This window comes from Apteryx mantelli, chromosome 1 (assembly GCF_036417845.1).
Source record: "Apteryx mantelli isolate bAptMan1 chromosome 1, bAptMan1.hap1, whole genome shotgun sequence".
Classification (NCBI taxonomy): Eukaryota; Metazoa; Chordata; class Aves; order Apterygiformes; family Apterygidae; genus Apteryx; species Apteryx mantelli.
This window is the reverse complement of record NC_089978.1, coordinates 211475227-211490755: the sequence shown is the minus strand read 5'-3', so window position 1 is coordinate 211490755 and position 15529 is coordinate 211475227. Positions and strand designations below refer to the sequence as shown.

Sequence of the window (15529 nt, the reverse complement as noted above, 5' to 3'; positions counted from 1 at the left end):
ATGTTCAGCCAGAAGTTGAAACATAATATTTATAATGTTTCTGTGTCTCATAGGAATTGTAATCTCTATACAGAATTACTTTTTCTTTGTTTTTATTTTTCTCATTTAAATCAGACAAATTGCATGGAAAATAATTTCAGCTGAAATCTCTGGTTTCTTTCAAAAACTTAGATAGAATTTTGTGAATTCTTCTGGAATTAGGGCACCCCTCAGTTACAGAGATAGACTGGGGTTGAATTGGCCAAACAGAACAGAATAATGCTTACAAAACACGTAACTTGAATAAATATCAGGAGCTTAAGCCTGAAAGTCCTTCCATTGATTTCTGTTGATCTAATTTAGTGGTTTTAGCGGAAGTCAGAGAAAAAGGAGAATTTGTTTTCAGTAGTATTTGAAAATTTCATACCTTTTTTTTTCCTGAAATCATTTTATAACCTGAAAAAAAAATATTTTGCATTGCTGAGAAGAGGTTATGTCAACTAATTTAATAAAACTCTGAAGCTATAATTAACACCCTAGAAAAAAATTCTGTAAATGCTTCATAGAGAATAACCAATGTAAGAGATTTAAGTATCAAATGTTTATGAAAGAATGTTCCTCCTATGAGTTTTCCTACTTCATGGACCAAAATATTTAATAGGAATACATAAAATGTCACAATACTGGTGTATCTATTATAGTGATATAAAACAGGAATTTTACAGTTTTCTTTTACTGTTCAAATGTGTCAAAAATCCAATTATCATTAACTTGAGAGTAAAAGCTAATTAATGACATGTAGTAAAGTTATATGAATTATTTTTTTCAATTTGCATAGGTACGTGTGTTCACATTTTCTGTTGGTCAACATAATTATGACAAAGGACCCATACAATGGATGGCCTGTGAAAATAAAGGTACTGTGCAGTTCTTTGTGATTATGCTTGGCTAGAGTTTAGAAGAGGCAATAGCTTAATATTCTGTAAATATTACAGATTTTTCAGCCTGATTTTTAGTTTTATTGTATTTTTGAATGAACGTTCCAAATATGTGCGTGTGTATATATATGCAAACTTCTCATATTACTCATATCATATTACTTCTCTCTAATAATAATATGATGTTATGGTTCAATTTTGAGAATTATTGTTGATTTTTACCCCGATATCTTTCTTTATGTGAAAAAGAAGAAAAAATGTATTTTAAAAAAAGGAGAAAGCAAGGAAGTGAAATACTTTCTCTTAAACTTTCTACAGGAAAATGTGGACAAAAGCATTTAGAAAGAGTGTGAGAAAGAGGTACAGGTCTGGAAAAGACAATATAAAGCTAGTATTGCCTTGAGCAGCTTACAGTATAATTGTGGTACAAGAGATAAGAGATAAATACAGAGAAATAGAAAACAGATAAATTATTAGACAATCTTGTTTAACATTTTAAATAGAACAGTTGCTGGGACTGACTGAAAATGTGAAAGTACTTGTTTAAATATTCAGTAAGAAGCAAGAGGTGAGAGGTAGGATAGGTTACAAAGGCCTTGAAAATGAAGACAGCTGGGGAAGAAGAGGCAGGAAGATAAGATAAATCATAGATAATGTGTGGAAGAATCCGTAGCCTATATGAATAGCCTGAATATCATAACTACTTGATTTCTTTAGTATGCTGACATAAGCTATACAGAAGACACTACAACTTCATGCAGAGTAATAGTGGATGTGATAAAATTAAAAGATAAGTAGAAAGACTAAAAGGCTTTTTCCACTCTATTTATAGGTATGAAATGCATTCAGTGACAACATTATAATTCCTAAGTTTATTTTGTGAATTATTCTGGAACTAGAACTTCCCTTTTGAGTCCTAAATTTATTGTGTGAAAAGTGCCTTTTGTGATTATAAAAGATCAGCAGATTGTATTGTCAGAAAATTATAGAAAATCAAAGTGTTGTGTTTTGAACAGAGCATTTTAAATAAAATCTCTGCATCTCAAAATACAGCATGCCTGTAAACTCTATTGTTTTAAAACAAAGTTAAGACCAGCTGGCTTAAAGCATAACCATCTATGTCATCTTGTTATTCTAGCTAAATGATCATATTCAACTTTCCAAAATTAATGTATTTGTTTGTTTGCATATCCAGATAAGCAAAGTTGTATTTCACTTTTCCTTAATCAAAAAATTTAATTTATAATCAAGTCACATGTTGTTTAAGGCAAAGTGATTAACCTCAGCACTTTTACCTCTCCAGTCCTCCCCACTTCTTTCTGGTTTGACTTACTAATTCATGTTGTCTGAAACTAGATCTCAGATCCAGGATCAGGAGCGCTTTATACCTGTCTTTCCAGCTCTGCTTGCAGTAGAACTTCAAGTCTTCTTGGTGCATAGTGTTAGTTTTAGTTCAGAAAAATATGTAATAATATCATTGCTGAATGAAGATATTTCTGATGTTTTGTTAGAAAAAATATCTATTAGAATTTTTCATTCTTTTCACACAGTGCCTTATATTTTTATTCTATTAGCTCCAATATTGTGGCTAACTATATAGGTATAGTTGTATTCCTATATGCATTCAGCATATAATTATGTTGCTGTCACAGTGTATTATAATATGACCATTAAATATGGTTGTACTTCAGAATAAATGGGAATTCAGGAGTACAATTCAGTTCATTATCTCAGTTAAAAAAAAAAAAAAAAACAGCCAAAAGAAACACATTATACACTGTCATTGCTTAAGAATAACTAGCCCAGCCTATATGGCATGGTGTGGTTACCCAAAATACGTGACCATGCATTGCTGTGACATCTAATAAAAAATTCTTTCATTCATAAGCATGATAGTTTTCATAAAATTTTAATTAGAATTTGAGAGCTAAATTAATTTTCTCAAGATGAACAGCCTAGCACCACCATATAGTAAGATATTATTATTTCTGTTCTAAATTTTAGGTTATTATTATGAAATTCCTTCCATTGGAGCAATAAGAATAAACACCCAGGTAAGTGTGCTTGCAGAATGTAGATACAGTTGTAACACAAAGAAGCGGAGTAATTTGTGTTCTTAAATACATTGCAACTTAACACCTCCGCTTGAATCAATTAAATGTTAAGTTACACTACGTTAAGAACAGAGAAAAACTGAAAGCTTTCTTTTATGTAGGAGAAATTATTCTGTAAAAGTTTTTTAATTTATTTTCTCTTTTCAGTAGTTGCAATGAGTCAAGGTACAGTGTGATCCCTGTTCCAGTATCCAGCTGGCCCACAGTGGCTTTCCTGCATACTGGCCGTGCTGGTGCACGCATGCGTGCATACTGGCCATGCTGGCAACCACTAGAGTGGGCTGACCGCGTGCAGACAGCGTAGCACTTGAAGTGATCCCTACCTGTCCTACAGACTTGGGTATCTGCTCACTCACAGGTGTCCTAACGTACTACAGAAACCACACAGCGGACTGCCCCCTCTCTGCATAAGGACTACATTTGGGGTTCAGTTTTCCTCCTGGCCTTGTATGAGCCTACTTTGATCCTGAGACACTTCAACAATTTTTATACAGCTCTCTAATAATTTTTCATAACGTGTTTAGACATTCATAGGCTGCTTCCTGCCATCCTAGTGTGTCCTACAGTATCATCCCAGGGGGCTGCATTGTGTGGAGAAGGCTGCAGGGCTACGTGAGGTCATGACCCTACAAAAATAGTACCTGGTCACTCAGCTGGACAGAGACAGGGATCTCGCACAATCCTGCTTATTGGAGAGGTTCCTGGGTGGATCCAGCCAGTCTGGGGAGAGGCACTGTTGTTCTCCTCGGAAAGGATGCCCGAGCAATTTGGCAGACGTGAGTGTAGATAATTAAGGACGCAGGACCCTGGGATTGTATGACGTGACCCAAACTGGCAGTGTAGATGAGCATACTTTCTTTGTCGTTGTCTGAAAGTCCATGTATTCAGATGTCCAGAAAAGCAAAGAAATACCATAGCAGTAGCTATGTCCTTCCAAGGCCAGGCACAACATTCTTGGCACAAAATGGCTTGAATGAAAGTCCTTTGATTCTGTTACACTCTTCCAGATAGTGCCTGGCAAAAGGAAATGTTACTAATATGCTAAGACAAATATGAAAGGCTGAAGACTGAAATAAGTTTCACGACATCCCCTCACAAACCAAACCAGAAGTCTGACATCTCATCAGACCATTAGCTTTATCTGCACCCTGGGACTAAAGGAAGACAGGGACTACAGACTTTTAAATTTTTAAGTTTTGTGTCAATAGGAGTTGTGCAGGTTCCTGCTGTAGGAGATAAACGTACCTGTTAACCACTCACCCTCCACTGCCTGCTCCCTCTTCTGGGTTGAAGATTCTGGGATCCAGTTGTAATTTCATTGTTAGCAACTAGTTTTTGAACAGAAATAATTTTCATTCTCACTTCTTGGAAAGAAAACAGTGTTTATAGATCTGTAAGGTTCATGTGACTGGCAAACTGACTCTGAAATACAGGAATTGCCTTGGCAATAGGTACTGCAAACTGAAGACTGAGTTGCTGGCAAGTACAATTTTAAAGAAATACTTAAATAAATTATTATATCACTGTTGAACTTTGATGTTATTTATTTCATTACTGTTTATATTTTATGCTGTTTCTGGACTTCAATCTAATAACTACTTTTGATGAGTTTATTACACTTTTTGACAGGAATATCTGGATGTTTTGGGAAGACCAATGGTTTTAGCTGGAGAGAAAGCCAAACAGGTCCAGTGGACAAATGTCTATCTGGATGCTCTGGTACGATCTGTATTTATCTCTGATAAAGTAAGAATCTTTGTATGTGAAAGGCATAGTAAGTCCATAACCTGTCAAAATGGTAAAGCAGAACTGTAAAACTGGTAAAGCAGGTATTTGGTGTATGAATATAGAAGAGGACATTTATAAAATAAAGAATTAATTGTAAATTTCCATTATCTACAGTGCTGACGACTCAATTTCCTACAATCCCAAACATAATATTTTTGTATTTCTCATTTCTGTACACATCAGTAGAGGCACTTTTCTGAACAGCTCATACTAATATGCTGGTCTTTGCTTTCACCTGTTATCCTCATAAGTGTCCTTAATCTTAACCAGAGAAACATAATTTATTCTATGCACTATATGTAGGTCACTGCTGTCCTCAGACTAACAAAAGAAAAAAGAAAACTTTTCCAGTATTTTACCTATGCTGCAGCAGAAATCATCACTTATGCAATGGGAGCACTTTTTGTTTGTTTGTTTGTTTTAAGCATGCCTGGCAAAATGAAATCTGTCAATGGTACCGGGTGTCTGTACAGATTTTGTACTCAGATACTCAGATCTTTAAAGTATCATAGTTAATACAATTACTTGATTGCTTAAGGTAAGGATTGCTTTAATTGGACACTGTATATAATGGGGAAATAAACAAAAAGATAGAAGAAGCACTTTTCTTGCTGCTGAATTTATCACTTTGGTCTTGTAAAACAAACATATTCAGGAAACTATGAAATGCCAAGTATTATTAGCAGCAATCCAGACTGTTGCTTTAGATAACCTTGTTCTGAGTACTTCTAACTAGGCAAAAATTGCTGTAGCATGGTCATCCGAAATCATGTATTTATTCAAGTTCACATGGTCATCTAATGTCATGTCAAAACCCACTTCTTCCTGTCAGCATTACTGTAAAATTTTATCAACGCATCATAGAGCAGAACATGACACAGAGGAACCGATTTTTCTTTCTTTGGAATTTCAGTGGCCAGAAGTTCATTAACCATGTTTTCTTGGTTGCTGTTGAGGTTCTTACTGGAAGCATAAAGGATGTTATGACGAAAGTTCATATGTTCTGTGCATATCCTGTCCTAAAGCCAAAGCTAAATCTGTGGCCCGGAGTAGAAAGAGATCTACTTAACTAAGCAAAACGAGAGTGATACCTGCACTCTTCTCTCTTGTTGCTTTACATTTTCAGTGGGTTAATTCAAAGTCTTTTCTTCAAGCTTTTCTCTGTGTGTGTTATGTATTTGTGTGTGTATATTTATATGCACACATGTGAATACATATATATAGAGAGAGAGAGAGACAGGTTCTTTCTACTGATACGTTTATTAACTAAAGATCAGTGCAAGCTAATAGCTGAAATAAAAGCTGAAATGGGTGGACTTTCTCATCGCAGATGTGAAGGCCAAAGTGGATGTAATTCACTTTTGGGCCTTTTCTGTTTACTAGATTTATCTGTGACTGGGACTAATTTGTCACAATGTTTCTTTATCTTAAATTCCCTAAAGCAACCTCATGTAGGGTTTGCCATTCTCTTGCTTGTGATTCACTGCAATTTCTTCTATCCTTTTTATCTTACTGGGTTGGATGCTAAAATAATGCAAAATGTATTACACAAAGCCACATTCTAATTCAGCTTACAGGAGACATTCACTTTTCATGAAACCTGGTTTAAGGTTCAGGTGCAGGTTATGAAATCCTGAGGAATTATGCTCATTTCAGGCTGTCTTTCAAAACCGTCTTTAATAAATTGATGTATTTTTGGCAATTCACACCTCTTTTCTCACCCTTAGCCTTTAAAGTTCATTAACAGTGTTGTTCTGGGCTTAGTTTTTGCCAGACAACCCAGAATTTTCAGATGCTTTTATGTTTTCCATTTATTCATAATTTATTTGCAATTATTATTTTGAAACCGTCCTCTCTAACTATAGATTTTTGGGGGGAAGTCTCTCCTTTCCCTGATTCTTACCCTCCCTGTTTCATTATGTAGCTCTTTAATGTTCTTTCTCTCAAATAGCCTTCCTTACCTTTTCTTCTGGTTCATCTCTAGTTCTTCCTTTTCTTATTCCCCTAAAAAATCCACTTCTTGTCTTCACCTTGCTCATTGTAACCTTGCTAACTCTGATCTCATCACCTTTCATTTGGTATACAAACTTAAGCTCATGAAAGACGGATTAAAGTTGGAACAGGTGCTACAGCAGTGGGAATATGGAGAATTTATTTTGTTAAAGGGATTAATAAAGTATTTTAGCTGATTTTATTCTAATGAAACAAAGGCAGAGAAGTGATATGAATCCTCACTAAAAATACATCAGAGGAATAAGCATCAATAAGGGAAAGGAATTTTTGAAGGTAAAAAGAAACATTAGTACTAAAAAGGTAGAATTGCCTGTGGACAATTTAGGCTGGAAGACAAACCTTTTCTGGCTATCTAAACATATGGTTTTCTGGATCAGATTATCAGTACGTATTGTCACTGTTAATAAAGGTAGATCAAATTTCTTATATCCTCCCAAGTAAGTGCACATTCTTCACTGTAGTGCCTAGCAGAAGAGTCTATGTAATTTTGCAGAGCTGATACTGGACATTATTACAAGTCTTTGGAAAGTAGTGGTGATATTTCTGTTAATTTTTTCTATGTTACCTCTGTGTCTATGTATTTGTTGCTTTCCTATATACTACCTTCAAGTTTGGTTTGACTTTCCCTTTTTTTTTCTTTTTTTCTACTAACTGACGTTCTTAGTATAGCAAAGACTATATGTATTAATGTGTTTTCATAACATTTAGGTCTTATTAGACTATTATATCCTCAATTGTTGCACACCATCCATTTTTTAAAAAGCAATTTATTATTCTTACACTTGTACACAAAACAATGTAATCTCAACTTTCTGCAGATAATTAGTATTATTTTTCTTTTTTACAAACTAAAAATCAAGACTGCAATCTAGTTTGGCTACAGTAACCCCTGAATTGCTTTAATATCTTAGAGTTCAATATTTGTTATTAAACTAAAAAGCCTTTTTTTCCCTTCTGTCTGTGATTATTTCCTAGGAGCTGGGCCTTGTGATTACTGGAACTCTGCCTGTCTTCAATCTAACAAAAGAACAAAATGGGAAAATAGTAAGCTGTTACTTTTAGCAAAAATGCTTTCGGTTATTTGAATTAAAATTAATTCTGTACTTCTTGAGAAATGTGTAATTCCATAGAAAGCTTTCTACCTATTGTTTTGTGCAACAGAAACAAATGGGTCACCTCTAGTTATCTGATAGCCGCCTGGGAACCAGGAAACGCAGCTCACCCTGCCGTAGGTCTGCGTTCCAGTGCGTGACGTCCCTTGGTCTGTCTGCGTGACCTCGCGGCAGCGGGACTGCGTTAAGCACTCAGTAGATGGGAAGCAGATGATAATATTATTTAGGCCTTTCCAAGAGAGGAAGCCCAAATAAAGTTATTCCTTTTAAACTTAGTCTTTGACAATATGACATTTCAGGGTAAAAGGCAGTGATTTGAGACTTTAAATGAATTGGTTATATTGATTATAGAAAATATCACTCTGTGTACAGTATTAAAGTAATTATTTAATAAATACAATTGTATTAAATTGTATTAAATAAACACAATTCCCCATCCCTATTACTATCTGATGTGAAATCAAAATATATATTTGCAAAATCAGAATGCTACTTCTTTTAAAATCAGACTTAGAATATGTTTTATAGTATATAATAAAATCTTATACATTTGACATGATATTCATGTTCATTCAGGTCATCTATTACATCTATTACATTGATTTACTGAAACCTTGGATACAAATGTGTTTTCATATTACAGTTACTCCTTAAAGAAGCAAAGAATGCAAAAGTTTAGCCAAGATATTTTTTGATTCAGTTTCTCAGAGATTACACAGCCTCAGAATGAATAAATACAAGTTTGATCAATACCATTTCTTTTATTTGCTTTCAGAAAAGTTCTCTTAGTTTCCTATTAAAAAAGGTTTTCATAATCTTATCTACAAGATAATGCCTGGAATTCACTGAAACTGCTGTCTGAGAAGTAAAACAGCCTCAGTCTAGGAGAAAATGGAACATAAAAATATGAATCTGCTCCTGTTATGTCTCTACGTGAATTTTATGTTGCACACTACATGATGCATCTTCCAACACAAATTCCAATTTTTTTTAATATGGACGAGGAGGGATTGAGGTGATACTATGTAAATGACTGTCCCTTCTTTGCTGTGTAGGAAAAGAAAGTACATGTGAAGAAACTCCCCGAGTTTCTCACTTCAGATGCTGATGATTATTATAGTCACTTTTTTTTTTTTAATTAATCATTATACCATAGCCAAAAGAGGTTTATTGTTTTGGGATATCAGTTGTGAAGTCTCAACAAGAGGGTGCAATATTAGCACTATATGGGTACTACTATTTTATTGCAGTTTGGCAAACAGTACATATAACAGTAACAATATTAATGTATTGCATTTACTTTCACTGGTTTTGTTCTTGCATTTGTTGTTTCCATGAAAAGCAACATAAAATTATTAACATTGCAGCCCATTTCCTCCATCATTTATAGAGCTTCATACAATTAATGTCTGTTGCTCTTTGCTGTTAGCATTCCAAAATATCTCCCTCTGAAAACAATTTTATTTATAGGTTTTGATAGAATAAAGACCTTAAAATCCAAACATCTGCATTATCTCTTTCTTTTATTCAAGAGAGGCTGTAATGAGTGTAGTAACTGATATTCACTTTGATAAGCAATTTGCATATTCCGTACTGAATCCTGAATATATTGAATATTATTTTGAATCCCTTTGGATATTATTCAAACTATTCAGAAGAGAAAGATAAATAAATGTACAGCTTTTTAACTAGTATCTGGCATACAAGCGATGAAGGCAAAATTAAGATTCACTGACTCTTGCAGTTACGCTGCATTGTGAATGTCAGCCATGTTCTAACATTTTGGAATCTTGTCCAGAATCAGCTGATTCTTGGAGTAATGGGAGTTGATGTCTCTCTGGAGGATATTAAAAAACTGACACCCCGATTTACAGTGAGTTGCTTTTGTTGGTGGGTTCTCTTTATGTGTGGTTTCTTTGCATGCTCTTTCTTAAGCCATACAGTAATGACTGGAAACAAGTCAAAACAACTCCAAGCTTCTTTTCATATATTCTTTTCCATAGCTGTAGATTTTCGGGCAGTTTTCTTTCCAGTTGTATTTGTGCTGTTGTGTGAATTGTCCATCGGGATGTATCTGTAAAAGCCAGCTTTTACATGGGGGTATATTCAAGCAGCCCTGAAGGCCACACACCTCCGTACCTTGTCCTGTAGCCTATGGCACTGCTGTTCCATCAAGTAATATCACAGTGGACAGTACACAATCATGGCAGCTAATAATAATAATAATAATAATAATAATAATACTTATTATTTATATAGGATAGTTCCTTATAGAAAGGTTCTTAAATGAACATGCCTGTCTGTGCACTACCCATTAGGATTGCTTTATATATTTAGATGTCCAGCTAGGGAACTTCTAAGAAAATATCCATTGCCGTGGAAGGTAACAGCTGAGGAAGCAAAGGAGTATGATGAATTTCACCAAAGGCAAATGTGAAGTCTGGCATCTAGGACAGAATAATTCCATGCCACAGTACAGGCAGGGGAAAGACAGGAGAGGACCTGGGGGTCCTGGTGGAAGAAAGGCTGAACATAGGTCAGCAGTATGTGCTTACAGTGAAGAAGGTCAGCAGTGTATTGAGCACCTGTGAGACATCATCAGCAGTACTGATTCCAGTTTTGACCTCCCCAGTACAAGAAATACATTGGCATACTGGACATACTGGAGTCCAGTGCAGAGCTACTGAGACAGTTAAGGGTCACATGGGTGATGACATACTGAGAGACAGCTGAGAAAGATGGGTTTGTTCAGACTGAAGGAGAAAAGAAAAGGAGGAGTGTAATTTTACCTTCCTCATCTACCCAATGCGAGGTTATGGAGAAGATGGACCTAGACTCTTCTTGGAAGTTTACAGCAAAAGACAAGAAGCAACCAACATAGTTGCGTTAAGGGAAATTCCAACTGGAAATAAGGAAAAAAAAAATCACTATGAAAACACAAATCACTCAAACACTGGTGCAGGTTGCCCGAGGAGGTTGTGAAATCTCCGTGCTCGGAGTTATTCAAAGTGTACCTTTTGCAACCTTGCCTAATTTTGAGGTTAGCTCTAATTTTGAAGTTAGCTCTGCTTTCAGTAAAGGGTGGAACCACATGACCTCCAGAGGTCCCATCAGCCTAAGCTATTCTCTGAGTTTATGATTATAAGAGAGTAAACATTCAAAAATATATTTTCTAGATTAGTACCTCACATATTTCATAATGCCTGAGACAGTTTATTTTCCACATTCCGACAGTTGTTGGAAAACAATTTTATAATCTTTCTTTATTGCTAAGAGCCATATAATGCTAAACAATCCTTCTTTCTTTCAGCTTTGCCCAAATGGATACTATTTTGCAATTGACCCTAATGGGTATGTGCTACTTCATCCAAATCTCCAACCAAAGGTATGAAAAATCTACTAATTTAAGCCACTATTGTGTGGGGATGTTGTCAGAAATAACAGAAACATCTAAGCTCTGCCTAAAGTGCCAGTTCTTGGTTGTGGGGGTGGCAAGAATGTTGCATGTTTGGCTCCTGTGGAATTTGGTTATAAATAAAATAAGAAAAGTGCATATTTCACACATATACATATATGTGTGAAATATGTAGATTAATGTACATATTCATAAGAAAAGAACTAGGGATAGCTGCACTATCATTCTGAAGTAATTCTTGTGGTATGTTACAAGATACACTGGAAGCAAACTGAAGAGTTTATTAGTGAACATGTTCATTTTGTGATGCTTTCTCTTTTCAGAAATTGGAACTTTCATAGTGACAAAACTTCAGAAATCAGAGGCAAACTAAGAGTAGTTTACCTGTCCTTTCATATGTGTTTCTTTGCTTATTTTCTATTTACGAGAGCTGAAACCTGGGCTACAGAGCTGGGTGGACCTAGCTGAGAACTCAGTATCCTAGAATGCTAGATTTTTAGCAGTTCTGCTTGAGAAAGGTGTTTCAGCTGTGAAATCTGTATCTAGATCTGATTAGGATGCAGTTTTTCCCAAAGTTCAGGAAAATTTAAAACAGAGATTTCAGTTTGGTTTCATCTCCATTGACTACAGTCCTAACCTTGTAGAGGCTGCTTCAGCACGTGTCTCCTCAAACAAGTTGTCTCCTTGGCTTTGATGAGATTTTTCAACATGAATAGATTCAATTTTTTCCCGAATCAGAACTTTAAGATCAGTTTTAGCTAAGGGTTTCTCCATGTCAACCCATTTTATATTTAGCAGAATATTTCAAAATGCTTTTATTTTTTAATTCCATACTTTCAGCAAATGTCCCTTGAGGGGTCCATAGTATATGAATGCACCATTCTATAAGAAACAGTTTCCGGCTGCATCATTGACCTCTTGGCTGTGCAACTGTCCTCTCTTGTTCCTTCATCAGAAGGATGAATAGCTACAAGAGGGATATCAGATCCCCTTTTCCAGTACTTCATCATGCTTAACTGTCATAGACAGGCAGAGAAAGCAATGATGAATTCAGCTACATACTGTAGTGATAGATTTAATTCACAAGCCAGGGGCAGTCAGCTTTATGAATATGTCCTGTGAATTAATTTCCTGGTGAAGTAATGAATATGTTTGAAGTCTTTTGCCAAGGGTGTAACAAAGGAGGGGGAGAGGGAAGATCCTTTTGAAGAAGAGAAAGAATTATTCAGGCCTAACTATTGATGAAATTTTTCAGTTTTGTCTGTATTTATCCCATTTGACTGATTTTGAAAGTACCCTTTTAAAAAGAAGAATAAAGGAAAAGAAGGATTTTATATAGGTTTCATAATTATATATATTATATTTTTTCATAGATTTTGTAATTTACAGGCACTTCAGTTTTTGCAAATATGCATTAGGTCTTGATAATATGTTAAGAAAAGTGGAAGTTTTGATTTGGTGATTTAGCTTACTAAATTATTCTCAAGCAAATAATTGCATCATTATTGACTGAATCTTTTCTTAATTAGAGTTTATTGGGAACTCAGAGGATGGCGAGTGGTTTATTTACCTTTTCCTTATATGACAATGAAAAGAGCCCTCTGTTAACAGAAGGAATACAAATTAAAGCAATGTAGTAGTTTTATTTTAGACACAGTCACATGAAGAGCTGATGGATGTGGATTCTGTTAATCTCACGTGTGCTGTTATTCTGCAGTGTGAGCTAATAACCTTAGAGAATAGAGAACTCAGCTTGTCCCAACTAAATGTAGGCAAAGACTGAGATACCTTATTAGGAGATTAATTGCCACAGTTTCTCTGGGTACTTTTTTATTTAAAAGGATTTAGAAGTCCAGAGATGCTTTAAAATGCTTCTCTAATGTTTGATTTGGAATATGTTTAATAAAAGATATTTTATAAGTGATATATTATGGTTTATGTCTTAGAATAGTGTCTAAATGTAATATTAAGCATATGCATTATTATTATTGTTATTGTTGTTATTAACAGTTACACAGACTAGACTTTTTCACTCCCAGTTTGTTTGGGGTGGTGCATGCTATTCAGACTGATACAAGAACTACGTTTTAAAACTAAGGTACACTACAAAGACAGATGTATTTAGACCTCATGGACTTTCTTTAACATGTCATATTAATTGTAGTTGAATCTCCTGGTAGCTGTTAACCTATTAACTAACAAGATCTTAACCCTCTTTGCCAGCAATTTTTCAATAGATGTAAACTAAAACATAACTACGTCTTTACCTTTGAAGAGGTGAGGATGTATTAAACTGCCAATAGTCCCTTTTTCTGAATGCCTTCTGCTTTCCTTCTTAAAATCTGTCACCTGAAATCAAAACTGGTTCAACACAATTAACATTTTGAGAAATTTTATTGCAGTATCATCTCACAAAAAAAGCCCCTTGAAACTCAGAGCTTCTTAAGTTGGTTACACAACCAACAAAATTTAACAAAAGGCAGGTTCAAAGCAGATTAAAAACATTAATTTTCCTATCATGTTCTTATTTGTGCATGAAAACTACATCAAAGCATAATATAGGAAGCCTTTTTTAAACTTTCACTTTAATATAGTTTTAAACTACTTAAAATAAGCATTTTTTTTTCAAGTTGGTTGTACTGGTGGATTAGTTATATTGCCTTTTAAAATACATATTTAATTTTACATTTTTCTGTCTTTTTTTTGTGTGTGTGTGAGTATGTTTCCCCATTGTCCTGAGAGAGAACAGACGATATCCCACCAAATAAATGTAGTCACTGAAATGAGTGGAGTTAGTTTGCACTGAGCATGTGTTAACATGATTAGTTTTAGATTGGATTTGAAAATAGCAAATAGTTCAATTTCTGGATCTCTTCTAAAGATTGACATCCTTTCCTTCTTTTTCATTATGGTTCTGCTCCAAATCCTTTTATTATTAACTATAAAAATCCAGATGCCTTCAGTAGGGTCCAGTATTTTGTCTTATGGTTTATGTTTTTAAAAGAAAACTAAGGGGAGAGCTAGTTTTAAGAGAAGAAGTAACAGTCAGCAAAAAGTGACACTCTTCTTTTTCTGTCTTACAATCCTGGCAGAATATGTGGGATGAGGAGCTCTGTTAACTTAATTCACATTGTTTTGCATATGCCTGTTTTCTGTTTGCCTAGACAAAACCTGTAATTCTGACAAAGAGCTCAAACTCTTGGTCAAAGTGAGCTTCCAGGAAAGTGCACGCTGGACATTATAGATGTTGAGGGAAGACTTCAGTGCTATAACTGGGCTGTTTACTAATAGTGTAAAAATATAAATTACTGCTTTTTTGTTACTTCAGCATATTGGTGTGGGCATACCAAAAGTTAATTTGAGAAAAAGGAGACCCAATGTACAGGTAACTTTGGATGGAGGTGATTAGTGCATTAGAGTGCATAGATCTGGAAATACAATTAGAAAGCTTCTGCCCTGCTTACTAGGAAAAATCTAACTAGGGAACTGTTTACTCTGACAAACAGCTTCCAAAGCATGAAGCTTGCATCCTTCTTTGTTGAAATAATAGAAAACATATTATTGGCGGTAGTGAAGGGCATTCCGTTAAATTATGGTGCTTTACTAATAGGCGCTAATTAGAGCTGCGCTGTAAAAATTATTCCTCAGATTTTGAAAAGAATTTGAAGACTGGAAAAAAAAAGAGACTACTTGTGCTAGCTTTGCTTGCGTAAACCCAAGTCCAGAAGAGCATTCGTACAACTTTATTGCCAAGTGTTATTGTACAGTGTATGCTGTATAACTTTACAGAATTCGAATGAGCTCTGCAGTCTTTTCTGTGGAAGTCGGAGCATATGTTTCATCTGTTATTTACAACAGGTTTCTCTGATTAGCAAGCCCAACTCCACCGAGGATTAACTGCTATCAACCCCAGCAGGGAAAAGGCAATTAATAACATTTATGTAATGCAGTCCCTGAGCAGAAAACACTTAATGAAAACAGAAAAATCATTAAGGGAATAGATTAGCTATGTAAATAGCAAAATAACAAAATAACAAAATTAAATACAGTACACCATGCTAGTGTCTCACACATATGGGAATATACTGCAGGGTGTTAAAATGCAGAAGCCAGTGGCTTGCATAGCAACACCAGTAAAAACATGGTGTGAAGCCCTGACCTCATTCAAGT

General features: G+C 35.0%; 1 protein-coding gene across 2 annotated transcripts in view; it reads left to right on the top strand.

The window, feature by feature from the left end:
* Positions 1-15529, top strand: part of CACNA2D1 (calcium voltage-gated channel auxiliary subunit alpha2delta 1) — a 421781-nt gene that overhangs the window by 361417 nt on the left and 44835 nt on the right. For both annotated transcript variants that reach the window (XM_013944009.2, XM_067316841.1), the window contains 6 exons: positions 818-896; positions 2922-2971; positions 4661-4750; positions 7808-7876; positions 9743-9817; positions 11255-11329. In XM_013944009.2, coding sequence (XP_013799463.2) covers positions 818-896; positions 2922-2971; positions 4661-4750; positions 7808-7876; positions 9743-9817; positions 11255-11329 — 438 coding nt within the window. The remainder of the gene's footprint in view (positions 1-817; positions 897-2921; positions 2972-4660; positions 4751-7807; positions 7877-9742; positions 9818-11254; positions 11330-15529) is intronic.